Genomic DNA, 27,727 nt, shown 5'->3' on the forward strand with positions numbered 1-27,727 from the left:
GGAGAATAATTGCCCAAGATGTGGAGGGGCCCGTAAGGAGAATCGATCGAAGGAAAAGTATGGCCATCATAATGGAGCAAAACCATTTTCATTTTTCTATCAAAAACACGTTGAAGTATGTTCCATCGCCAATGTTGTTGATTAAGTGTAGAAAAGGGTTTGAATTTGGATTTTCGGCTAGATTAGGTGTAGAATAATTGCCCCAAGATATGAAGGGGCCAGTAAGGAGAATCGATCGAAGGAAAAGTATGTCCATCATAATGGAGCAAAACCATTTTCATTTTTCTATCAAAACCACGTTGAAGTATGTTCCATCCCCAATGTTGTTGATTAAGTGTAGAAAAGGGTTTGAACTTGGATTTTCGGCTAGATGAGGGTTTCGTTTCGGGTTTTTCTTATTAATTTCAAGGTTATGAATTGGTGCGTTGGACAATAACTAGGGAACATAAGGATGCATTTACTATGAGGGATTTAGGATTCTTCGAACTGTGTAAGTTCCAATTGAGGTTGTATTGTAACATGGTAAACGCTTTACTACGACCTCATGGACATTTGCAATTTCAAATGCAGGTCATCTTCCGACCATTCCACACATAGAGCAACGTCCCCGTAGAAAAGGGGTTAGGAGGGCATGTAAAGTTGTAAAGATCACTCGCATCGTGCGCACATCTAATAATAGGATTAAGGTTATTTTTCATCCGAAATATAATGAACCTGTGTGGATGAGAAGACATCTAGCATGCTATCACATGACCTTGGGGCAATTATTCGGAGCAAATGTCCAATTAATCATGGATATTGGGAGGATGTTCCAGAAGATCCAAAGGAAGACTTTATTGATGAAATCAGTGTGAGCGTATATGACTTTAAAAATTAAGATTTTGTTTTACTTTTCTCCAAATATAATGTTTAATTGTTACACCTTTTTTGTAATTAATTGCAGGTCAACTTTGATATAGACTTGGATATGGTTGGTCCTCGTGGTTATATCGATTTAGTCATGGCTAGGCGTTTTAGGGACTTCAAGCAAAAGTTGCATAAGCACTTTCAGCTTTTCTCATCTCCTGAGGAGGCTTTGGCCAACCCACCATTGGAGATAATTTAGAGATATGCAGTACATGAATGAAAATTTGTGTGAGCACTTTCAGTCGCATGATTTTTTGGTAGTTATATTATTGCAGTACTTAATAAATAATAAATTTGCTCTTAATATTAATTTCATATTATATTGCACTGACAAACTTTGGAATTCGTAACTGTGTAGAGAGCATCAAATGGCAACAAAGCAAATCGGTCTAAAAAGAAAATGGAGCATTGATCGAAGGAAAAACATGGAGAATAATTGCCCAAGATGTGGAGGGGCCCGTAAGGAGAATCGATCGAAGGAAAAGTATGGCCATCATAATGGAGCAAAACCATTTTCATTTTTCTATCAAAAACACGTTGAAGTATGTTCCATCGCCAATGTTGTTGATTAAGTGTAGAAAAGGGTTTGAATTTGGATTTTCGGCTAGATTAGGTGTAGAATAATTGCCCTAAGATATGAAGGGGCCAGTAAGGAGAATCGATCGAAGGAAAAGTATGTCCATCATAATGGAGCAAAACCATTTTCATTTTTCTATCAAAACCACGTTGAAGTATGTTTCATCCCCAATGTTGTTGATTAAGTGTAGAAAAGGGTTTAAACTTGGATTTTCGGCTAGATGAGGGTTTCGTTTCGGGTTTTTCTTATTAATTTCAAGGTTATGAATTGGTGCGTTGGACAATAACTAGGGAACATAAGGATGCATTTACTACGAGGGATTTAGGATTCTTCGAACTGTATAAGTTCCAATTGAGGTTGCATTTTAACATGGTAAACGCTTTACTACGACCTCATGGACATTTGCAATTTCAAATGCAGGTCATCTTCCGACCATTCCACACATAGAGCAACGTCCCCGTAGAAAAGGGGTTAGGAGGGCATGTAAAGTTGTAAAGATCACTCGCATCGTGCGCACATCTAATAATAGGATTAAGGTTATTTTTCATCCGAAATATAATGAACCTGTGTGGATGAGAAGACATCTAGCATGCTATCACATGACCTTGGGGCAATTATTCGGAGCAAATGTCCAATTAATCATGGATATTGGGAGGATGTTCCAGAAGATCCAAAGAAGACTTTATTGATGAAATCAGTGTGAGCGTATATGACTTTAAAAATTAAGATTTTGTTTTACTTTTCTCCAAATATAATGTTTAATTGTTACACCTTTTTTGTAATTAATTGCAGGTCAACTTTGATATAGACTTGGATATGGTTGGTCCTCGTGGTTATATCGATTTAGTCATGGCTAGGCGTTTTAGGGACTTCAAGCAAAAGTTGCATAAGCACTTTCAGCTTTTCTCATCTCCTGAGGAGGCTTTGGCCAACCCACCATTGGAGATAATTTAGAGATATGCAGTACATGAATGAAAATTTGTGTGAGCACTTTCAGTCGCAGGATTTTTTGGTAGTTATATTATTGCACTACTTAATAAATAATAAATTTGCTCTTAATATTAATTTCATATTATATTGCACTGACAAACTTTGGAATTCGTAACTGTGCAGAGAGCATCAAATGGCAACAAAGCAAATCGGTCTAAAAAGAAAATGGAGCATTGATCGAAGGAAAAACATGGAGAATAATTGCCCAAGATGTGGAGGGGCCCGTAAGGAGAATCGATCGAAGGAAAAGTATGGCCATCATAATGGAGCAAAACCATTTTCATTTTTCTATCAAAAACACGTTGAAGTATGTTCCATCGCCAATGTTGTTGATTAAGTGTAGAAAAGGGTTTGAATTTGGATTTTCGGCTAGATTAGGTGTAGAATAATTGCCCTAAGATATGAAGGGGCCAGTAAGGAGAATCGATCGAAGGAAAAGTATGTCCATCATAATGGAGCAAAACCATTTTCATTTTTCTATCAAAACCACGTTGAAGTATGTTTCATCCCCAATGTTGTTGATTAAGTGTAGAAAAGGGTTTAAACTTGGATTTTCGGCTAGATGAGGGTTTCGTTTCGGGTTTTTCTTATTAATTTCAAGGTTATGAATTGGTGCGTTGGACAATAACTAGGGAACATAAGGATGCATTTACTATGAGGGATTTAGGATTCTTCGAACTGTGTAAGTTCCAATTGAGGTTGTATTGTAACATGGTAAACGCTTTACTACGACCTCATGGACATTTGCAATTTCAAATGCAGGTCATCTTCCGACCATTCCACACATAGAGCAACGTCCCCGTAGAAAAGGGGTTAGGAGGGCATGTAAAGTTGTAAAGATCACTCGCATCGTGCGCACATCTAATAATAGGATTAAGGTTATTTTTCATCCGAAATATAATGAACCTGTGTGGATGAGAAGACATCTAGCATGCTATCACATGACCTTGGGGCAATTATTCGGAGCAAATGTCCAATTAATCATGGATATTGGGAGGATGTTCCAGAAGATCCAAAGGAAGACTTTATTGATGAAATCAGTGTGAGCGTATATGACTTTAAAAATTAAGATTTTGTTTTACTTTTCTCCAAATATAATGTTTAATTGTTACACCTTTTTTGTAATTAATTGCAGGTCAACTTTGATATAGACTTGGATATGGTTGGTCCTCGTGGTTATATCGATTTAGTCATGGCTAGGCGTTTTAGGGACTTCAAGCAAAAGTTGCATAAGCACTTTCAGCTTTTCTCATCTCCTGAGGAGGCTTTGGCCAACCCACCATTGGAGATAATTTAGAGATATGCAGTACATGAATGAAAATTTGTGTGAGCACTTTCAGTCGCATGATTTTTTGGTAGTTATATTATTGCACTACTTAATAAATAATAAATTTGCTCTTAATATTAATTTCATATTATATTGCACTGACAAACTTTGGAATTCGTAACTGTGTAGAGAGCATCAAATGGCAACAAAGCAAATCGGTCTAAAAAGAAAATGGAGCATTGATCGAAGGAAAAACATGGAGAATAATTGCCCAAGATGTGGAGGGGCCCGTAAGGAGAATCGATCGAAGAAAAAGTATGGCCATCATAATGGAGCAAAACCATTTTCATTTTTCTATCAAAAACACGTTGAAATATGTTCCATCGCCAATGTTGTTGATTAAGTGTAGAAAAGGGTTTGAATTTGGATTTTCGGCTAGATTAGGTGTAGAATAATTGCCCTAAGATATGAAGGGGCCAGTAAGGAGAATCGATCGAAGGAAAAGTATGTCCATCATAATGGAGCAAAACCATTTTCATTTTTCTATCAAAACCACGTTGAAGTATGTTTCATCCCCAATGTTGTTGATTAAGTGTAGAAAAGGGTTTAAACTTGGATTTTCGGCTAGATAAGGGTTTCGTTTCGGGTTTTTCTTATTAATTTCAAGGTTATGAATTGGTGCGTTGGACAATAAGTAGGGAACATAAGGATGCATTTACTATGAGGGATTTAGGATTCTTCGAACTGTATAAGTTCCAATTGAGGTTGCATTTTAACATGGTAAATGCTTTACTACGCCCTCATGGACATTTGCAATTTCAAATGCAGGTCATCTTCCGACCATTCGAGACATAAAGCAGCGTCCCTGTAGAAAAGGGGTTAGGGGGGCATGTAAAGCTGTAAAGATCACTCGCATCGTGCACACATCTAATAATAGGATTAAGGTTATTTTTCATTCGAAATATAATGAACCTGTGTGGATGAGAAGATATCTAGCATGCTATCACATGACCTTGGGGCCATTATCCGGAGCAACTATCCAATTAATCATGGATATTGGGAGGATGTTCCTGAAGATCCGAAGAAAGACTTTATTGATGAGATCAGTGTGAGCGTATATTATTTTAAAAATTAAGATTTTGTTTTGCTTTTCTCCAAATACAATGTTTAATTGTTACACCTTTTTTGTAATTAATTGCAGGTCAAGTTTGATATAGACTTGGATACTGTTGGTCCACGTGGTTAAATCGATTTAGTCATGGCTAGGCGTTTTAGGGACTTCAAGCACAAGTTGCATAAGCATTTTCTCATCTCCTAAGGAGGCTTTGGCCAACCCACCATTGGAGATAATTTAGAGATATGCAGTACATGAATGAAAATATCTTTGTGAGCACTTTCAGTCGCAAGATTTTTTTGGTAGTTATATTATTGCACTACTTCATAAATAATAAATCTGCTCTTAATATTAATATCATATTATATTGCACTGACAAACTTTGGAATTCGTAACTGTGCAGAGAGCATCAAATGCCAGCAAAGCAAATCGGTCTAAAAAGAAAATGGAGCATTGATTGAAGGAGAAGTGTGGAGAATAATTGCCCTAAGATGTGGAGAGGCTCGTGAGGAGAATCGATCGAAAGAAAAGTATGACCATCATAATGGAGCAAAACCATTTTCATTTTTCTATCAAAAACACGTTGAAGTATGTTCTATCCCCAATGTTGTTGATTAAGTGTAGAAAATGATTTGAATTTGGATTTTCGGCTAGATTAGGTGGAGAATAATTGGCCAAAGATGTGAAGGGGCCAGTAAGGAGAATCGATCGAAGGAAAAGTATGACCATCATAATGGAGCAAAACCATTTTCATTTTTCTATCAAAAACACGTTGAAGTATGTTCTATCCCCAATGTTGTTGATTAAGTGTAGAAAATGATTTGAATTTGGATTTTCGGCTAGATTAGGTGGAGAATAATTGGCCAAAGATGTGAAGGGGCCAGTAAGGAGAATCGATCGAAGGAAAAGTATGACCATCATAATGGAGCAAAACCATTTTCATTTTTCTATCAAAAACACGTTGAAGTATGTTCCATCCCCAATGTTGTTGATTAAGTGTAGAAAACAGTTTGAACTTGGATTTTCGGCTGGATGAGGGTTTCGTTTCAGGTTTTTTTTTACTAATTTCGAGGTTACGATTTGGTGCTTGGCCAATAACTAGGGAACATAAGGATGCATTCACTAGGAGGGATTTAGGATTCTTTGAACTGTGTAAGTTCCAATTGAGGTTGTATTGTAACATGGTACACGCTTTGCTATGACATTATGGACATTTGCAATTTGAAATGCAGGTTATCTTCCGACTATTCGAGACATAGAGCAGCGTCCCCGTAGAAAAGGGGTTAGGGGGCATGTAAAGCTGTAAAGATTGCTCGCATCGTGTGCACATCTAATAATAGGATTAAGGTTATTTTTCTTCCGAATATATAATGAACCTGTGTGGATGAGAAGATATCTAGCATGCTATCACATGACCTTGGGGCCATTATTCGGAGCAAATGTCCAATTAATCATAGATATTGGGAGGATGTTCCTGAAGATCCGAAGAAAGACTTTATTGATGAGATCAGTGTGAGCGTATAATAATTTAAAAATTAAGATTTTGTTTTACTTTTCTCCAAATACAATGTTTAATTTTTACACCTTTTTGTAATTAATTGCAGGTCAACTTTGATATAGACTTGGATATTGTTGGTCCTCGTGGTTATATCGATTTAGTCATGGCTAGGCGTGTTAGGGACTTCAAGCACAAGTTGCATAAGCACTTTCAGCTTTTCTCATCTCCTGAGGAGGCTTTGGCCAACCCACCATTGGAGATAATTGAGAAATATGCAGTACATGAATGAAAATATCTGTGTGAGCACTTTCAGTCGCAGGATTTTTTGGAAGTTATATTATCAATAACGCTACGGGAACCAACTTGTTTACCAACTTTTGGATACCAACACATGTGGCCCATGACATGGCAACCTATGTCATCTGCCACCTCATTTATTTTAATTACATAATTTTTTTATATAAATAAAAGAATTTCTTTTTCTTTTTTTTTTCTTTTTTCTTTTTTCTTTTTTCGGTGTGAAATTCTTTTATTTATATAACAAATTATGTAATTAAAATAAATGAGGTGGCATATGACATAGGTTGCCATGTCATGGGCCACATGTGTTGGTATTCAAAAATTAGTAAACAAGTTGGTGCCCGTAGCGTTATTGTTATATTATACTTAATAAATAATAAATTTTCTCTTAATATTAATATTATATTATATTGCATTGAAAAATTCTGGAATTTGTAACTGTGCAGAGAGCATCAAATTCCAAGAAAGCAAATCGATCTAAAAAGAAAATGGAGCATCGATCGAAGGAAAAGTATGGAGAATAATTTCCCCAAGATATGAAGTGGCCAGTAAGGAGAATCGATCGAAGGAAAAGTATGACCATTATAATGGAGCAAAACTATTTTCATTGCTCTATCAAAAACACGTTGAAGTACGTTTGATTGCAAGAGAAAAATCTGCCGCACAAAAAAAAAAATCATGCATCAGCTACAAATAATTGTCAAATATTGAATATCGATATTTTAATGCAATAAGGTTGAGGCGCGAATCTTTGGCCTTCATAACGAGGATGTTACAAGAAGTCATATTAATGCAATATGAAGGGACAAAAGCTTCTCTTAGTGTGAAGATAAAAGTTGCTAATGAAAATGAGGCAACGATGTTGCTCGTAAAAAATAAGTTGTAATGTTACTATTGATTTGGAAACATGTTAATCAACCGATTTTAGGAAGAACTGATCTATTACATTTGCGCATTACTTCACAATGTGTGCGAATGATAACAAAAATGCATGATGTTCCATTTGCCTTTTGGTTCAGTTTACTTTATTGGTACTAAATGCTTTCTGCGTAGTTACAAAGTAAAAATAAATTAATATGAAGAGGTAATTAACTTTAGTTTAATAAGTACTACAATGATATCAATACCAAAAATTTCAGTGAAAGAAAGTGAGTACACAAAAATGCCCATTCATGTGCGACATCTCTATCAAGTATCTCCAACGGTGAGTTGGCTAAAGCCTCCCTTGTTGATGAGAAAAACTCGAAAGTATTTACAAGTTATGTATTTTTATTTATATTGCTTCTAGGTCACGTTTGATGTCGACGTACAGGGTGAGTGGAAAGGATTATGTCGATGTGAACAATTTCAATCTCCCTAACTTATGGTATTAAATATGTACATAGTTTACATTCCCTAACATATTTGTTTTAAAAGTTCAAATATGTTTATTATTCATATATATATATATATTGTATTAGTACTCTGCTTACCTATTGTAAAGCGATCGAAAGCCAATAAAGAGAATTAATTAAAGGATAAGTATGACCACCATGCTGGAGGAAAACCATTTTCATTGCGCTATCAAGAATACGTAGAAATATGTTTGATAGCGAGAAGAATTTTACCTATTTAACGATTTTAATGCTTGATAGTATAAGTATGTTTGATTAACCATTTTAATGATGACAATCATACTTATTTAAGTCTCGAAACCGCTTAGCCATGATTTTTTTGACATAATGATGACGATCATACTCATTTAAGTCTATGTCATAGTTGACCTACAGTTAACAATAATGAACCATGAGATATTTAACATAATACTTTGCACACTCACAGTGATCTCATCCATAAGGTCCTTTTCTCTTGTCTTCCAGAAAGTCACTTCAATAAGCATGATTCAGCAAACATTTTTTCTGAATAATTGCCCCAATATGTGAAGGGGCCAATAAGAAGAATCGATCGAAGGAAAAGTATAACCATCATGATGGAGCAAAACCATTTTCATTGCTCTATCAAAAACACGTTGAAGTACGTTTGATAGCAAGAAAAAAATATCTCACACACAAAAATCGTGCATCGACTACAAATAATTGCCAAATATTGAATATCAATATTTTAATGCAATGAGGTTGAGGCACGAAACTTTGGCCTTCATAACGAGAATGTTACAAGAAGTCGTATTACTGCAATACGAAGGGACAAAAGCTCCTCCGAGTGTGAAGATAAAAGTTGCTGATGAAAATGAGGCAACGATGTTGCTTGTGAAAAATAAGTTGTGATGTTACAATTGATTTGGAAATATGTTAATCAACCAATTTCAGGAAGAACTAATATATTACATTTGCGCATTGCATTGCAATGTGTGCGAATGATAACGAACATGCATGATGCTCCATCTGCTTTTTGGTTCAGTTTACTTTATTGGCACCAGATGCTTTCTACATAGTTACAAAGTAAAAATAAATTAATATGAAGAGGTAATTAACATTAGTTTAATAAGTAATACAATGATATCAATGCCAAAAATTACTGTAAAAGAAAATGAGTACACAAAAATACCCATTCATGTGCGACATCTCTATCAAGTATTTCCAATTGTGAGTTGGCTAAAGCCTCCCTTATTGATGGGAGAAACTCGAAAGTATTTACAAGTTATGTATTTTTTATCATATTACTTTTAGGTCACGTTTAATGTCGACGTACAGGGCGAGTGGAATAAGAACTATGTCGAAGATTTATCTCAGAAGATATATCGGGAATTCAAGTATGAACTGAGTGATTACTTTAAGTCTTTCGAATCAGCTAAACATGCTATGGAGAACCCTCCCGAGAAGATGATGGGAAGAGACATATCACAATGGCTATGTTTATGTGCACATTTTCAGTTTCCCGAGTTTATGGTATTAAATATGCAATTTACAATTCCCTAACATATTTGTTTTAAAAGTTCAAATGTTTTTACTATACATATATATTGTATTAATATTCAGTTTACTTATTGTAGAGCGATAAAAAGCCAATAAGGAGAATTAATCAAAAGATATGTATGATCATCATGCTGGAGAAAAACCTTTTTCGTTGTGCTATCAAAAATACGTAGAAATATGTTTGATAGCGAGAAGAATTGTACTTATTTAACGATTTTAATGCTTGATAGTATAAGTATATTTGATTAACGATTTTAATGACGACAATCATATTTATTTAAGTCTCGAAACTGCTTAGCCATGATTTTGTTGACATAATGATGACAATCATACTTATTTAAGTCTATGTCATAGCTGACCTGCAATTTACAATAATGAAACATTGGATATTTAACACGTAGAAGTATGTTTGATAGCGAGAAAAAAGCTATTACACACACAAAAATCGTGCATCGACTACAAATAATTGTCAAATATTGAATATCGATATTTTAATGCAATGAGATTGAGGCATGAATCTTTGGCCTTCATAACGTGGATGTTACAAAAAGTCGTATTAATGCAATGTGAATGGACAAAAGCCCCTCCCAGTGTGAAGATAAAAGTTGTTGATGAAAATGAGGCAATGATTTCTTGTGAAAAATAAGTTGTGATGTTACTACTGATTTGGAAGCATGTTAATCTACCAATTTCAGGAAGAACTGCAATATGTGTGAACGATAACAAAAAGGCAACTTTGATGTCAACATACATGCCGAATGGAATAAGGTGTTTACAAGTTATGTACTTTTGATTATATTGCTTTTAGATTAACTTTGATGTCGACGTACATGTCGAGTGGAATAAGGATTATGTCGAGGATTTATTTCAAAATGTTCATCGGGAATTCAAGTGTGAATTGCATGATTCTTCAAGTCTTTGGAATTAGCTTAACATGCTAAGGAGAGCCCTCTTGAGGAGATGAAGAGGAGAGCAAATCAAAATGACTATATTTATGTGCATATTTTCAATCTCCCGACTTCATGATATTAAATATGCAACCGCTTCCACAAAACCTCATCCGAGTGTGAAGATAAAAGTTGCTACTGAAAATGAGGCAGTGATGTTGCTTGTGAAAAATAAGTTGCGATCTTGGTGTTGATTTGGAAACCTGTTAATCAACCAATTTCAAGAAGAATTAATATATTACATTTTCAAATTACATCGCAATGTGTGCAAACGATAACGAACATGAAACTTTGATGTCAACGTACATGCCGAGTAGAATAAGGATTATGTCAAGGATTTATTTCAAAAGATCTATCGGGAATTCAAGTATGAATCGCATGACTACTTCAAGTCTTTTGAACCAGCTAAACATGCTAAGGAAAACCCTCCCAAGGAGATGATGGGTTGTAGCAAATCACAATGGCTATATTTATGTGCACATTTTCAGTCTCCCGAGTGTATGGTATTAAATATGCAGTTTACAATTCCCTAACATATTTGTTTTAAAAGTTTAAATGTTCTGACTATACATATATATTGTATTAAATATTCAGTTTTCTTATTATAGAGCGATCAAAGCCTAATAAGGAGAATTTATCGAATGATAAGTATGAGCATCATACTGGAGGCAAATCATTTTCATTGCGTTATAAAAAATACGTAGAAAAATGTTTGATAGTGAGAAGGTTAAATATGACCATCATGCTCAAGACTAATTGGGGAAGCGAGCTTAGGCAAGGTTGTATGACTAACAGTTCATCATCAAGGGTGGTTGATTTCGAAGGTGTAGAAGTGGTGGTATTAGAGGATAAGGTTCACAAAAGTGAAGAGAAGACAAGGGATGATGGAGAGAATGTTGTTGGGTTGGAGGGAACCAAAAATATGCTTCTTACCAAGGTGGTCACGGATGGGACTCCAAGGTGGGTGGAGCTTGACATAAAGGTTGAAGAAGATGGGTATCAACAACAAACTCATAAAGGGGTTCTACTTCAGGTAGAGCCTTCATCATAAGCAAGGTCCGAGCCTAAGGAATCCATTAAACCATCCCCAAGTTTTGGATAGACGGACAAAAGAGATTCAACTACGTTTCGGAGTGCTTTGCGGAGTATGAAGCGGGAAAGTTGGATGGGTGCTTTGATGAAAAGAAATGCGTTAGTTCATAAATCCAAGAGCAAAGTTGGTGGCTATGTAGGGATTTATAGAACAAGGGTTGGTATGCGATTTGCATACCAAGACATGTCAAGAATTCAAGGTTCCAAGAAGACGAGGAGCAAGGAGCAAGACATAGAGGATCTCTTTTATACACAGGAGGTTTGGGTGGCCCAAGTATAACATTGGGTGGAGCACCTCCTCACTTGAGGTGCGTTGATGCAAAAGGTTTCTTGCCATTGTGCAACTCTTGTGAATTACTAGAATGGTTTCCAAGATGTTGAAGAGGTTCTAGGGGTCAACTATTGTTCATAGGTGATTGATGGTTCGCCAAGGTGAAGATTGCTGAAGTTTTGGCTCATCATGATGTGGGAGGAGGAAAAGGAACCAAGGGCCGCAAGGATGGAGCAGCAAGGAAGGAGAAGAAGTCGCAAGGAGGCAACAACACAGTAGGAGATCGGTTGGTTTTGGCATGCTCAAAATTGGCGTCTCTATCTTTAACTAGGGTTCTTGTGAGAGCTAAGGGGGTTCAAGATTGTAACCAAAGTTGTTCTTACATACTAGTGAATTTCTCAGGTGGAATACCAAGAGGACGTAGGCACGAGGTGGAACCTTTATAAATCTTTGTGTTCTTGTGTGCTTGTTTTCTCTCTTCGACGTGCATGTGTTTTATTCTCAAAGGGGTTTGTATGTTTGTCATCGCATAGTCCATCAACGACAATATCTTGTAGTGTTTTCGCACAACAAACAGAATACTCATTACTGTGATCTTTGTATTGTCTCCTTGATCTAGGAATGAGGTATTTGAAAGCAGAAGATTGAGGAGTCAGAAATTCATAAAGAAGAAAATCTTTACTTTTTATCGACCAATGAACAATTAATGCTAGTTTATGAGACAATTCTAAAGAAATAGTTTTCTAATCATGACAAAAGTTTTCTGGCTCTATCTTGTTTCTAATCATGTAACTGTTGGAAGATTTCTTTTTTCTTCTTTTTTTTTTCCTTCTCTTTTTTTTTTTTTTTTTTTTTTTTTTTTTTGGTGGCTTTCAAACTTTGTTTTAAACAGCAAGATGATTCCATACCTAGTTTTGATGAAACCATTCTTATGTAAAAATCTTGCCCATTTATATTGGAATATCTTATATCAATCATATTGCTAAACCACATCAAGCACCCCCTTCCTCCATCTCGGATATCCAAAACCAAATTTGCAAAAGCGATGCAGGAGCAGTTGTTCATGCACATCATCTCACATTCCTTGAAGTTCATACTAGTGTTATATCAGGATTGTTCTATACTTGGCAATTTCACCCCGAAGTACTTCTTAAAGATGTCTCCACTGCAATTCAGTTGAGTCTTTCTCACACAGCTATATGACCAATCCACCAAGTCCCAGTCTTGTTGAAAGTTTGGTATAAATCCTTTCAAGCATCTACATACTGGGGACTTGGTTTCCATCACTCCTGATGTAGCTCAGCCCAAATCCATCTTGAGTTAACGCCAGCCTGATAAGGGTTTTGAGCTGTTGGGAAGCTTATAAGTTATAACCATAACACAAATCATATGTGTACGAATGGTTTGGATTTAAATTATGCATCCCACTAAATTGGATTGCATTCCATGGTGCAGTCCGTTATTTTATAACAGAACCCTCTCTCAGAATTAATTCATGGTATCCATCAGGACCAAGTTAATCTGTATAATTTCCTTGAGAAGGATTTCCAGGGTGTAAGATGCCATTTAAATTAAAACTTGTGATGTTGTTCCTAACAAGCTTCATACCTGGTATTAATGTATCACCTGGGTTATCAAACTCTGCCATAAAATATTATCACGGTCATTATGACCATTGCCATCTATCACAACAAGATTTCCAGAATCCAAAAGCTATGCCATTGGATTCTGTGCAGAACTTGATGTGTTGGAAGACCAAACTGTAGTGTTCTTATGGTCAACAAGGCCAAGAATTCCAGGGCTACGCACCTTGAGTACACCTGATGAACCAGTGAGGGTTGTGTTTCTGTTGGCAATCCATACATTGGTGGTAACCGATATTTTCTTGTACAATATGGCCACTGTAGGAGTAAATTTCCCCACGAGAATATTCGGTTCGAAAGATTCCCCTTTCTTCTTCGCCGCCTATTTCTCCTTGCAAAATAGAACAAATAAGAGGACCACACCCAGGGGATGTTGGCCAAAGGCCCTCCGATGCCTAAATTAGTTCAAGTATTTGTAAGAAAAACACTAGCTAACTAGAATAAGGAGATGTGTTTAAGGGTAAACCGGGTGGCCGGAGCCTTATGTAAAAGAGAGAGAGAAAAGAGATGGCTAGGGTTTGAGAGGAATTTTCTGCAGAGTTTTTAGTAGAGATTTCAGACGTACCTCAACCCTTGTGTGTGGCTATGCTTTTATAAAGCCTCGTAGGGTTAGGGTTTGGAGAAAAATAATCCTTGTTGGGAAAGGAATTATTTTTCTGATTTTAGGAGATTTAAATCAATTAGGGATTTAATGCGAATCAAATCCCTAATCAAGGCAAGAATCCCCAAATCAAATAATCCCCAAATGGAAGGAAATATTTGACCTAGGGTTTGCTTAAAATTAGGTTCCCACAGCCACATACCGGTTTTTTGAAGCACTGAGACCGGAAAATTCAAGCTCAAAACTTTTGCCAATTGAGACTACGGTCTCACCGTCTGCAATGGACTCAAAATTTTATGAAGCAAATTGAAGGAAAGATGGAAGGTCAAATACATCTACAATTTTTTTTTTTTCTATGAAGACTTTCATGATTGAGGAGGGCCTCCATATGTTGGCCACTTCTAGATCTAAGAATGTAGTTTACTTGAGTTAATTGCCTAGCGTAGAGTCCTTATTGCAATTATCAAGTTTAAATTTTGATTGGTATTATGCATATGATTGTGCAAAGGGGAACACAGTTCATGTGAGACTTTCATAAGGCACATGAAAAAGAATTAAGATCTAGAAAATTTTACACAAAAGACCCCTCCTTTCTAATCTCTTCTAATGTTTATACATATGGTACATGAAAATTTTATGCAAGTCTCGTCCAAATAATCAAACAGGGATACAGGAAAATGCATGGGAAACAATTTAGTGCAAGTTCTTCACACTGCCCCATGTAAATGCGATTCCTTTTCTCTACTAACATGCTTGCATATTTTATCATTACTCAATCCTTCATTGGAATGGTCTCTCGGAAATTCCACAGCCACAAATGTTAGAGCTGAAGCTGGAATACCATGTAATCATCGGGATGCTACCTCTGAACCTTGCTTCATTGAGATGCCGGAGAGCAGCAAAGGATTTTCATCGATTTTGCCCGCTTCAGATGTGTCCTCTCACTGGTAACAGACACATTGCGAATCTGAACCTCAATACATGTGCTTTCTAACTCAGCAATTCTATGTAAAGATGCTTGTTCAATGCAAGCACAGCGCTTACACTCTTCTTCAAGCAAACCTGTCATTCGGTATCTGAGCTCAGCCAGTTCTTGAGCTAGATCCTCTGCTTCTTCCTTTGCCTTCAACTTTTCCTCTTTCAGTTCTTCCTAACAACCATAAGTAATGTAACTTTAGAAGATATAATCAACTTAACAAAACCTCAAAACTCTGAAAGGACAATAACCTTAATTACAAAATAAACTTAACCACTCGCAATACAACAATTATAAATAAATAAAAACCTAAGGCGCCAATAAGCACTTCACATCCCACAGACCTCTAGCCTAACTACACCCACTTGCCCCACTTTCTCTTAACACAGAGACAGTAGATGTAAGCTCTACAGACTTCATGACTGGGAGACAATTCAAACTTATCCGTAATCAAATAAGTAATAAATTGGTTGAGAACCCCTACAGGTGAGTGAGTGAGCGAGGGAGGGCTAGCAGCTAAGTGAGATACTGGTGCCCCTGTTAACACCCAAATTGGCAAATACGGTATGCAAAGAAAATTTAAACATTATCCTGATCAACCCCAAGCTTTGGGATTGTGATTCTTTCAACGTGTCTTGTTATTTCTTTAGATGCATACAAATCAAGTATTTTTTCAAGTAAATAAACATATAAATAAGGTAGTAATTGGGAATGAAATTTAACAACTTCCACAAGGTAACAAGACGGCAACAGCAAGTCAAATAAAAATTATTAAACCAAAAATCCGTGAGAAGTATGCTCTAGTTTAAAAACAAGCAGTAAAACCGAACAAATCAAGACTCCAACCAATACAACGGAAAGGGAATGTACTGCAACAACTATCTCAAGATGCTTGTTATGACATAATTCACTGTCAATTCTTACGTATATGGCTAATCCATTACCAATATATATTTTGTGTCACACCATATCCTGTTTGGCTAAAGGTTAGTCAGCTTGGAAGGTTGTTAGCTGATGTGTCATTATGGTTGGATTGTTAGTATAAAGTCTGTAATCCCATGTGTATTGGTTTCATTCAATGAGAAATACAGAAATCAAAAAGTAACATTTCCCCTAAATTCCTCTCTATGAATATTCTAGAACTCTCTGTCTTCTTCATTCAACTCTGTTAGCATATCCAAGCAAATCTTCTCTCTTCTGTTCCAAACATGCCATAGACCCAAAAATACAAGGATACAAAAATCACACCTCTCTACATCTTGTCCCAATTTGTAGGAGTCCTCAACATCAAATGAGCTGTGCTATTGCTGTTGGTGCTGCTTGACAATTGTGCAAAAGTAAGCTATACAACTCCACCAATGAAGATCTTTGAGCCATAATGAAGATATTTGAGCCGAATTCAGGTTTTAAGAAGCGGTTATCTGTTGAGAGGCTCTAATTGCTACTCCAACTTCTGCCTGTTTCTTCACCATAGCAGCATGCTTCTGACCAGCAAGATGAGAACTAAAAACTGTTTGACTATTGCACACCACATTGCATACAGTACACGTTCTGACCGCACCAGCTGCTGCTCCTCCTGATATGATCTTTCGCTTCTTTGTCTCCAAATCCTCCTCTGGCTGGGAACCCTTGGCTCCTGGGTTTTCCATTGGTCCAATTATTGCATTTGTTGCAACTGATGGAACATTTGAGGTTGAGGCACTGCCATCATTCTTTAACTTTTCAAGTTGCTCCAAGTTCTTTTGATGTTTCTTTCCAACTAGGTGTTTGATGTAGGTGTCATTGCTGTTACAATTGACTTTACAAACTTCACACCATGCAGACTGAATCAGTTTGATTTTATTTGGATCTTTACTCCAAATGCCAGTAACTTCAGATTGAACTGCAGCAAAATATGGGCCAACATTTGGAGCCACTAAGCTAGCCTACATAATGGAAATAGTAAAAGTAAGTAATATATTAATAATAATAAAAAAGTAAAAAATCACTAAATAAGATAGGCCCACTTGAAGGACACATATAAGAAAACATTGAGAATCCAAATAATAACATAAAGAATACAAGATCCTCTAGAGGACTCACATGATACAAGCAAGTGTATCCAAAATCACTCATAAATACTTGAGGGAACCTAAATACCATATCACAGGTGAAAGAAAAAAAACCAAATACTGAAATGCGGACACTATGGAAAGATGTATGGCAAAAGTGACAGAAGAATCTTAAAAGGAAAGCTAGTTAAATTGTTATTTACCTGCGCCCTGTGCCTTTTACCAGCCAGGTGCTTAATGTAAACTTCTTGGCTATTGCAAACAACGTTGCATATTGTGCAAACCACCATGGAATCAACTGCTGCACCACCATTCACAACCTTACGTCTCTTTGTTTCCAATTCTGCACCAGCAGCCACACCTGAACCCCCAAATATCACTTGCCCACCTACACTGCTTGTTTGGCTTGGCAGACTGATATTGTTTAGAACATTAGAGGTTGCAGCAGTGGGATTATATTGCATTCTGATTTTTTTTTGGTGTTTCTTTCCCAATATGTGTGCCTCGTAATTTTCTTTGCTACTACAACTGATATTACAAACATCACACCGATTTGTCCCATTGCTATTCCACAAAGAATTTGAAGTGGTGGGCACTAACAAACTCTCATTCAGAGACTTGATAGACTGCAAACAACAAAAAATGGTTTTCAATGTGACTTTATATATTGTAATCGTACATATACTAAACAATGCAAGCATATGGGAAAACTTATGAATGTCTGAATTAGACATAAAACATACTATGAACATGCATCATAAGAGTATTAGAATACACAGTCCACGAGTGGATGCACACATAATACACTTAAATGACCTAAACTAAATTGAGTAATGCGAAAATGGTGCAATGCTTTTGAAAAGAAGACATCCAATCTAATTTTCCACTACCACAGCACCACTCGATACACCACATAAACACATCAAAACCCATAGAATAGGATCACAAAACAAATACATCACAACCCATTTAGGGAAAAGAGCCCAAGAGTTATATTATGCACCAAAAAACCGAACTTGAATTGAAGAAAGGCACTTACAGCTTCGTGTCCAACAGGTTCAGCTTGTTGGATAGCCCCATTCTGAGACCCAGCATTTGGGTCTTCAACAAATGGCGTTTGAGCTTGGAATACAACATGGGTCCACGAGTATGAGCCTGAATTGACATTTGGTTCAGTTCCAGGCGGGCGAATGGCTGGATCGAAGGCTACTGCAGAGGGAACCACTGGTGGAGGAAACAACCAACGTTGGTTACTGTTAGGGTTTATGGTGTTGGATTGATAAGGAATGTGATAGGTGAAATTGGTGGAATCTTGTGAAGGATTGAACATTTGGGAGTGTGACTTTGTAGTGAAGTTGGAATTAGGGTTAGTGTATAATGGGATTGTGACGTGGTTCGTTGAAGAAGGTGTTGAGTTTGCACACATAGTATCTGGTGCTCTGGAAATGTAGGGAGCGAAGTTGGAATTAGGGCTAGTGTATGACGGGATTGTGGCGTGGTTCGTTGGAGAAGGTGTTGGGTTTGCACACAGTATCTGGTGCTGTGGAAATGTGGGGAATGGGGTTTGGGTTGGAAAGACTCTTTTAACAATAATTTGGGCTACTAGTTCAAACTTCAATCATTTGGTTGGGCTATAATTTGGAAAACCTTTTCAATAACAATTTGGGCTACGAGTTCAAGCTTCAATAATTTAGATGTAAATTTTGAGGGACCAAGATTTTCCAATCAAAATCCAAGTTTCTTAGATGTAAATTTCATATTTGTTCTAGTCTTTGTGGTTGATAATTTGTGTATAATTTATGAATATAATTATTGTTTTTCTTTATTGAAAAAAAAAAGTTATAAATTTCACTCTCTTTTAAATACTTTAAAACATGGTTCCACTCAGTATTATGGCACATTATTATTCTTGTTTGAGTTTCATGTTCCTTCCTCCTACATATATGAATATTTGCAAACGTTGCTAAGTTTCCTTAGTGTACATTTTTAAGAGATAAAAATTTCCCCTTGGCATGAGTATCATATCAATTTATCAAATGAGCTCATCAGCCCTGGCCCACATCTAAACCAAAATCCTAAGACCCAGTTGACTTTGTATTAAAGTTGACTCCATTGCTGACCAAGACAAAAGCTTTTTTCTTGCTTGGATCTGAGAAAGGCCACTAATCTGATGAGTGATGACTTATTTCTTACATCTAATAGGACTGTTGGGACAAAGAGGTGTTGACACGTGGAGAGAAGATGGCAATAACACATTCTTCCAACTTCAATTTAAAAACTTCATTAACACAAATATGAAATAAGACTTAATACCCTTTTGTCACTTAAGAGCCTAAACAATATGCAAGGCTTTCTATCATTCTATTCTATGTACAAACACTCACCACCCACTGCCATCTACCACAGCAAGTGAAAGCCAAAGTGAAACAACCACTCCTGACTTCTCCATGCTCTTGTCAAACAAAAGCACTTAAATCAAAAGCTGCCCAAATATATAAATGTATAGCTCTATCAAGAGGTAACTAAAAATCTCATGCATAGTGTGTGTGTTTAGTATGTTATTGTCTGTTTCAATTAAAAAAGATCGTTCTCCAAAAAAAATATATCATGTCTAAAAGACCAAATTGATTATTGGGGAAAAAATATTCTTTGCTTTAGCAGCCTTGCCCACCTAAAATAAAACCTATTTGCAGTTAATTTGAGGGCAGCAAAGTTCGCGTGCTGAAGTGACTTTATACTTGCATATAGACACTTGTAAGTTGGAGTGGTCCAAATTTAAAAAAAGATGAATTATATTCTAGCGAGCATAGTAGTTAGAGTAGAGAAATATAAGCATCACTTAACATACTAAGTTTGAGAAAGAAGTGAGATTGGTTGTCATGTTTAATGGTAGGTGACTAAACAACCACCTTCACCTTCAGCTAGCTCACATGCCATCTTTGTGCACATTATAAGTTTTTATTTTTATTTTATTTTTTATTTTACATCTTCATGACTTCATATAGCATCCCAATTTTTCAACCCCTCACTCATTTCTCTTTGATGCCATTAAAAAAAAATAATTACTTTCCTATATATAAAAAGAGGTACAATTCTTATAAGAGAGTATGAAATTCAATTACAGTATTGAAGTTTCAAGGTGAAACAAAATTAATGAGCATGAGTTTTAAAGGAAATGAGATTTATATGGTATACTGTAACAAAAGATGGAAATGGTAATTGAGAATTTGTTGGAAATTGGCAATGAGCAGCAATGCCTCAGCAAACTCTAAAATCTGCAAAGAATTAATGAATTAATGTCCAGAAATATGTATCTGTACACTCTTGAATCTTTATTGGATTGGAAACCATCATGGGCAGGAATTAAATAGGAAACTCAGTTGGAGATGAGGCCTACAAGGGCCTCATGCTTATGACTGCTTCCAACCCACCATGGCTTAAAGGCCGCAGCATGGCTGCTACTGCTCTCTTCTTCAACAGGAGCAGGGAGATTGAGATCAAGAAAGTCCCTGACTTCAGGTGCTGCAGGTTTCTGAATTACAACGGTTTGGCTGTTTTTATTCTCAGCTGAACCACCAATCAAATGGGATCTCTTGTGACCACCCAAGGCTTGGCCTGAGGGGAAAACTTTTAGACAAATTGGACAAGCATGACCTTTATTCTCTGTACTAATCTCAGCTTTAACATCATGCTCAATGGGGTTTTCATTGTTGCAAGACTTGCTGAGCTTACTGTCTGATGTTGGCTCAGGAGAGAGCTCTGTTTCAATGGTGTTTTCACTGCTTTCAACTTTTGAGGCAAAGCATCCTTTGATCTTTTTATGACTTGCTCTATGGCCTCCTAGAGCTTGGTATGACCTAAAAACCTTGTTGCAAGTAGTGCACTCAAATTTGCTTCTCTTTTGTGAACTCTTGCAGGCTGCTTCAGAATCTAAAACATCACCTCTAGTTGTGTTCAATGTTTTCAGAGATTGCTCTGACCTTGACTCAAAATCATAACTCTCCTGGAATTTTCTCTTGCTTGAATTGCACTTGTTGTTTGAACCCAATTGAGGTTGAGCTAACTCCATTTTCTTGTCCAATTTATCATTTTTGGAAAACCCAACAGCAGAAAGTTCTTCTTTTTTCATCCTAGACCCATGTTTTGAAAAATCAGAATCCAAATTTCCAAGCTCCAATGTCTTTTTATTAAGTTTCTTCTTCAGTTTCAAAATCTCAATACCACTGCAGACAGAAACTTTACCCTTAATATCAGCCTTAACCCGATTTGTTCGACCTGATGAAGGAGCTTCAGAGAACACAGAATTGTTATCAGAGGAGTCATGTGCTACAAATTTCAAGCCACCCCAGTGACCCGCATCCCTTTTAAGCATCATTAAACACAGAGCAACCTCTTCTTGTTCTTGCTCAATCTCAGAAACAGAGGAAGTGGCAGCATTAGCAATAGAGAAATTGGAAGAGGAGGTTGTTGTGCCCATGTACCTTGTTCTTCTTCGTCTCGATCTTCTTCTCCTGTTGGGAGTAGTAGTTTCGTTGTCAGATTGGCTGTCCATGACTAGCTTTTGGTTGGCACAAGTCCAAGAATCTTCTTCTTCTTCCTCATCAAAGCTATTGATGGAATTAACAACTCTTTCTTTCTCTGAGTGGCACTTCATGTGACCAAACAGAGCTTTCCAAGACTGAAACCCTTTACCACATTCTCTGCAAAACTTGTCAGGGAGAAGTGAAGTGTCCTCGCTTGAATCTGCAAGCCTCCAAGTCTTCTTGGGGTTCTCTCTGAGGCCATAACCTGGCTGATGATGAGGTCCGGTTTCAAAATCAGAATTAACATTGTTGGCCGATGGGAGTTTAACTTTGCCGATTATGAGTTTTTCCTCTGGTTCTGCCGAATTATTGGTCAAGTGAGACCTCATGTGACCTCCCAAGGATCTACCACAGGGAAAGCTCTTGCTGCAGTACTTGCATAGATGCTTGAATTGTTGATCTTCCAATTCCATTGATCAAAATTCTTCCAATAAAGGAAACAGTAAAGATCGGCCAAGCTAAAGAGGCTTCAAATCTGATCAAAGAAGTTTACCAAATTCTGAGATGCTTGATCTCATTACACTAAAAAAGAACAAATGCTAATGAAACAGAGTACCTCCAAAGAGAAATGACAGAACCCAGATCAGAAAATCAAGGTGAAAGCTCAAATTAGGAGTGAAATTTGCATCAGATCAAGGTCGATGCTGTTGCTCTTTGAGCTAACCAACAAAGAAGAAGAAATCCCAGATTTCAGAGTTATGTTAGCATGAAAAAAGATCTGACAGTGAAATATGTAGTAGCTTTTACTCTTCCAGAGAATTAGTAGCTCTGCTCTGCTCCTCTGTTTCTGTTCTCTTCTGTTCTGTTCTTGGGTAGTTGAAAATAGAGAAAAAGATACAGAATTTGAAGAGGGTGAGGTGTGAGGTGGTGTTGGCTTGGCTTTGTTGGTAATGATGGAGATGAACAGGCCAAAGAAGAAATTAAAAGCGAGAGTGAGTGAGCGAGCGTTTGTTTCTCTCTCTCTCTCACACACTATTTTCTCTCCCTGTGAACTTGACTATATTTGGAGGAGAAATCCATGCATGGAAGCAAAGATAAAAAAGTGAGAGAGAGGTAAAGGAGAGGAAAGATAGCAGCACGTGTACTCAACTGAGGATCCTACGCCAACCCCAATCCAACGGCCAAGATTTGTCCAGCTGAGCATCCCTATGCCTCAGGAACCTACTTAAACTAACTCCCTCTCCTCCTTAACTATTCCTTCCTTTGTCTTGCTATTAAGAAATTGGGCCCCACACACATTACACACACTCTCTCTCTACTCTCTCTCTCTCTCTCTCTCTCTCTCTCTCTAAACTCTCACCCAAGTGAAAGGTTCCACTCTCTGGCCGTTATTCTTTTGGACTATCTCTTCTTTTTCTTTTTTTCTTCATCTCATCAATTGATTATTATAAAAGTGCTTTTATTAATTTTCAAGATTTTTCATGGTGTGTCCCACAGATTAATCGCTCTATCCAGTTCCTTGAGTTTCAACCAAAGCATTTAGCACAGTATTCAACACTCTACCACTGTTGTTTATGTTATAAACCCTTCATTTTATATTCATAATTATCCTTCAAAACCAACTTTGATGTGCTTTTATTGGTAAGTGATCAATTGGAGGGATATATTAGGGTACTTCCGATTTGTACCTATGAGCACTCTCTACATGAACATGAGAATGAGATGCTACAGTAGCCCAGAAAGCTGCAATATTATAGTAGAGCCTAAATCTTGGAATATATATGTATGCATACTGATGCTTCCCCATATTAATTATTATGCCTCCTGATTATCTCCACAATTAACTTTAATCCTTAAACTATTAAAATCCAACTTTACCCCAAGAGCCAAAATGATCAAATCATTATCCTTAACCCCCATGGTTGGAGTAAATTAAGTTTTTTTTTCTTTCCTTTTTTTATAGGTAACCTTTGAAATATGTATGAAAAAAGCAGCAGAGTTTGGTAACCATGATCTCTCTGATAAGGTAATGAATTTGGATTATATTTTCACCATGCCTTGTACAAACCAGCACACTTTCCATATATGCAAACCATATCAGATTTCTTTCTTTTGGAAGCTCTCTTTGAAAACAAATGAAAAACCAAATAACAGTCCCGCTCACCTACGGATCATTATGAAATACAACGAAGCCTCCAAGTATTAATTCAATCCCTTTATGCCCAGGAAGGGTTTTAAGGCAGCAATATTTTCATATATAGAAGTTGAAGTTATTCTGATATATAATTATATTGATCTGGAAATAATATATACAGGGAAGATAATATAATTTCTATCCAGATCTTAAATACATGCATGTATTCAATTTTCAACAAAATATCTAACAAAAAGGCAAAACTAACTTTAAAGAATGGGGTAGCTAGAATCTTATTGTATATATCAGTACAAATATAGTTCATCCCTTTTCTGAATCTTGATTTAAGTGGATTTGCATGTCCTACTCACAACCCACTTCACCAAAATATATAACATTATATATATATATATATAGGTCAAATAACCTATACTGTTCTGTACATGAGAAGAACAATTCAACATATATATCAGAAAATTTAAAATGATCACTAACTTATAGTATAAAGGGTGTAATGAAATTAACAGAAGTAGATGGGGGCCATAGTTTTGGTAGTTAATTAATAAAAGGTGTTGATTAGTTTAGGATTAATTCCTAACCCAATGATACAAGCAAATTAATTATATGAGAATTAGTACATGCTGCACGTCTAGAGTTGTGGGTGCAGGTGCAGCAGCCGTCAGAAAATTGGGCAGAAGCATGGCCAAAACGAGTGAGGGTGCTGCTGGCCGGCCTTTATTGACGATGATGGAGGAGCCGGCTTTCATTGCTCTAATCGTAATGTTAATGTCTTATTAGCAGCCACTAATCACACTTATTTGGCTGCATAATTCCCTTCTTTTGTGCCCTTTTTGCCGGCTTCTTTAATTAGTACAATGTTTAGCTGTAACCCCTCTGTACTTACATTTCTTTTTTTCTCTTCTTTTGTTGTCTATTTTTTAATGGATCCACGAGATGTGCACATACTATTATGTTCACTGGTCCATCAGCAGATTCAATTATAGTGTTTCTTTTATGTTTGTACGCGTGTACGTATGATGTACACGGGTTCCATTCTGGAATATATATATATATACGTATAAATACGTACGTGAGAGATATGAATGGTAGCCCACAGAAGACTTCGCTTGAGAGTCAAGAGAGATGGCCCTCCAAAAGTGATGCTCAAAATTGACTAGTAGACTCCTTCAAATGAAAGAATGGCCACAGGCCACTCCTTGTTTTCTGCCATGCCTTGTAACATGTACAAGACTTGAGATAAGATGCCCACTTTGGCTTTATGCTTTCTCAAGCTTCCATCCCCATTCCTCACCACCATCCAACACCAAATCTCTCAAACAATCATGGCAGAGAAGAGAACACATATTTTCTGTTACTTTCATTTTTGGACACCCTTCCCACTTGTTCTATTCTATATATGTATAGATTCTACTTGTTAATGAATATATTAATCATTTTTTGTGTGTAATTAACTTAATTTGAACTAATTATGAAGTTTAATTTGGTCCCAACCCAGCAACTAGCTAGGTGGATTTATAGATACTTTATAAATACTTCCAGTGTACCTTACCTACTAAATTAAACATGACATCTTGGTGTTGTGGCTATGTGCTTGTAAGATTCACTAATGACTTTTTGACGTGTTAGGATAGAGAGCTGAAAAAAGTGAAGGTGGAGTTGTATATTTATCAGAAAGCAATTGTTTTTTTTTTATATTTAAATTTCTGGCAGCCACACCAGTTGCCACCAGTTGTTGAACTGCCCACTTTGCTAACAAGAACTCCACTCCACCATAGAGATAATTTGAGAAATATTTGTACTTGGATCTAAAGCAGCTGTGTTTTTAGTATTTTTGGGCTCAGTTGAACTCAAAGTTGCTTTAAATTTTTCAAAATAAAACAAATTCATTTCTGATCACAAGCACAACCATTGGTGAATAATCACATCAACAACATATTGAATCACACACTCGTTGACCAGACCATACATCAGTAAAATGTTGGTAATTGGTTACGAGAGATGCCAACCGTTGACCATTAAACCTGCACCTAATTTTTAAGCAGAAATCATTTGTTTTGTTTCGTGCTTGATCATTCTTGTTTCATTACAAGTGCAACATTAATCAGTTTGTATATCCACACATTTTATTCGAAATTAATCTCTCGACTCTCACTTACGTCACGTGTATGTCAACAAGAACATGATTTTTTATTTTTCTCTTAATAAACTATTAATTTACGCATTTGTCTCCTTGAAAATGAAGTTTTTTTTTTTTTTTTTTTTTGGGAAACATTTTCTTAAATGGCCACAATGACTTTTTTTTCTCTATCTTGTTGATGTTCTCTTAATTAATCAAGGAGATTTATTTCCTTGATTAATTAAGGGATTTACTTTCCTATTTTTTATTAATTAAGGGATTTACTTTCCTATTTTTTTTATATAATTGATAAATCATTGTACAATTAAGAGATACTTTCTTAATTCTTTACTGTATCTAATTCCTCATAAAGCCACATGTAAACTCTTATAAATACCTTCTTATGGAGAAGAAAAATTAAACCTAATACATTCAAACCATATTCATATTTTAGCATGATATCAGAGTCAAGTTCTCTTGTGACCTGTGCTTGCGTTCTTCTTGAAATTTAAGTGTTCTCCTCCCCTCCTCTTCAAGGGGGGGAGGGGAGTGAAAATGATATGTTTATTAACATATCCCCATTACCTTGACGTATTCCCATAAAGATACTGCATATTTCTTTATTCTGACGACCCCTTCTCTTTAGGAGGGAGAGGGGGAGTGAAGAGAAGTTGTTTTGTCTCTAAACCCTTATCTCAAATTTCTCATATTCAAATCCAAAACCCTAATCAAATTCCTCATAAATTTCCCCAAATCCAAATCCATCAAATCTAAAGTCCTCAAATCTTCTTATCCAAATCCCTAAACACATACTCTCAGATCTTATACACATACCTCTTAAATCCAATTCCTACATCAAATTCCTCACCTTCTTATATCATATCTTACTTCCGCTACGATGTCAGGAACCCATACGATTCTCCATCTTATTGCAAACTCACAGAAGCATGCGGTCAATCCCGCTGACCTGGCTACCCAGACTCCTGGTTCTATCACCATCACCAAAGGTTCTACTTTTCATACGTCTTCCAAGACCAAATATCACATATGTTGTGAGTATGGTTAGTCAGTTTATGCATTCGCCTAGTGTTTCTCATAGGAATGCAGTTGATCGAATCTTAATATACTTAAAGTCAGCCCCTTGGAAAGGATTAATGTTCTCAAAAAATGGAGATCTTGAAGTTATTGGATACACAGATGCTGATTGGGCTGGTTCTATTGCAGATAGACGTTCTACTTCATATTACTTTACCTTCGTAAAAGGTTATCTAGTCACTTGGTGGAGTAAAAAACAAAATGTCGTTTCTCGATCTAGTGCAGAAGCAGAGTATCGAGGAATGGCTCACGGAGTTTGTGAACTACTGTGGATCAGAAGACTAGTGACAGAATTAGGTTTCAAGCCAGGAAAGCAAATGGAATTACATTGTTATAACAAATCAGCCACTGACATTGCCCATAATCTAGTTCAACATGATCGAACCAAACATGTTGAAGTGAATAAACATTTTATCAAAGAAAAGATTGAGAAGAAAATCATCCGCCTACCATTCGTAAAATCAGAAGATCAACTGGCAGATATCTTAACAAAAGCTGTTTGTGGCAGAGTATTTCATGACTCACTTACCAAGTTGGGCATTGGTGACATATATGCACCAACTTGAGGAGGAGTGTTGACGTGAGTCTCCTAATTAATCAAGGAGATTTATTTCCTTGATTAATTAAGGGATTTACTTCCTCATTTTTTATATAATTGATAAATCATTGTACAATTAGGAGATACTTTCCTAA

General features: G+C 36.5%; 2 protein-coding genes across 3 annotated transcripts; both read right to left on the reverse strand.

Annotated features, from left to right (window-relative positions):
* Positions 1-14,642: 14,642 nt before the first annotated feature.
* On the reverse strand, positions 14,643-18,676 carry LOC117626877 (zinc finger protein 346-like). 2 transcript variants are annotated; one of them, XR_004585659.1, is made up of 4 exons: positions 18,185-18,676; positions 17,349-17,771; positions 16,343-17,019; positions 14,643-15,268 (listed from the first exon to the last, which is right to left on the reverse strand). XR_004585659.1 is itself a non-coding variant. In XM_034358662.1 (3 exons), exons 1-3 carry the CDS (start codon positions 18,569-18,571, stop codon positions 16,501-16,503), a joined length of 1,329 nt encoding a protein of 442 aa, XP_034214553.1. In that variant the 5' UTR covers positions 18,572-18,676; the 3' UTR covers positions 16,128-16,500. The 2 variants fall into 2 exon arrangements, 1 of the variants encoding a protein (XP_034214553.1); XM_034358662.1 differs by lacking the exon at positions 14,643-15,268 and having other exon boundaries at positions 16,128-17,019.
* Positions 18,677-20,397: 1,721 nt separating this feature from the next.
* On the reverse strand, positions 20,398-22,748 carry LOC117628290 (zinc finger protein ZAT4-like). The gene is made up of 2 exons (XM_034360708.1): positions 22,285-22,748; positions 20,398-22,203 (listed from the first exon to the last, which is right to left on the reverse strand). Exon 2 carries the CDS (start codon positions 22,139-22,141, stop codon positions 20,522-20,524), a length of 1,620 nt encoding a protein of 539 aa, XP_034216599.1. The 5' UTR covers positions 22,142-22,203; positions 22,285-22,748; the 3' UTR covers positions 20,398-20,521.
* Positions 22,749-27,727: the final 4,979 nt, after the last annotated feature.

Source organism: Prunus dulcis, chromosome 5, assembly GCF_902201215.1.
Source record: "Prunus dulcis chromosome 5, ALMONDv2, whole genome shotgun sequence".
Taxonomy (NCBI): Eukaryota; Viridiplantae; Streptophyta; class Magnoliopsida; order Rosales; family Rosaceae; genus Prunus; species Prunus dulcis.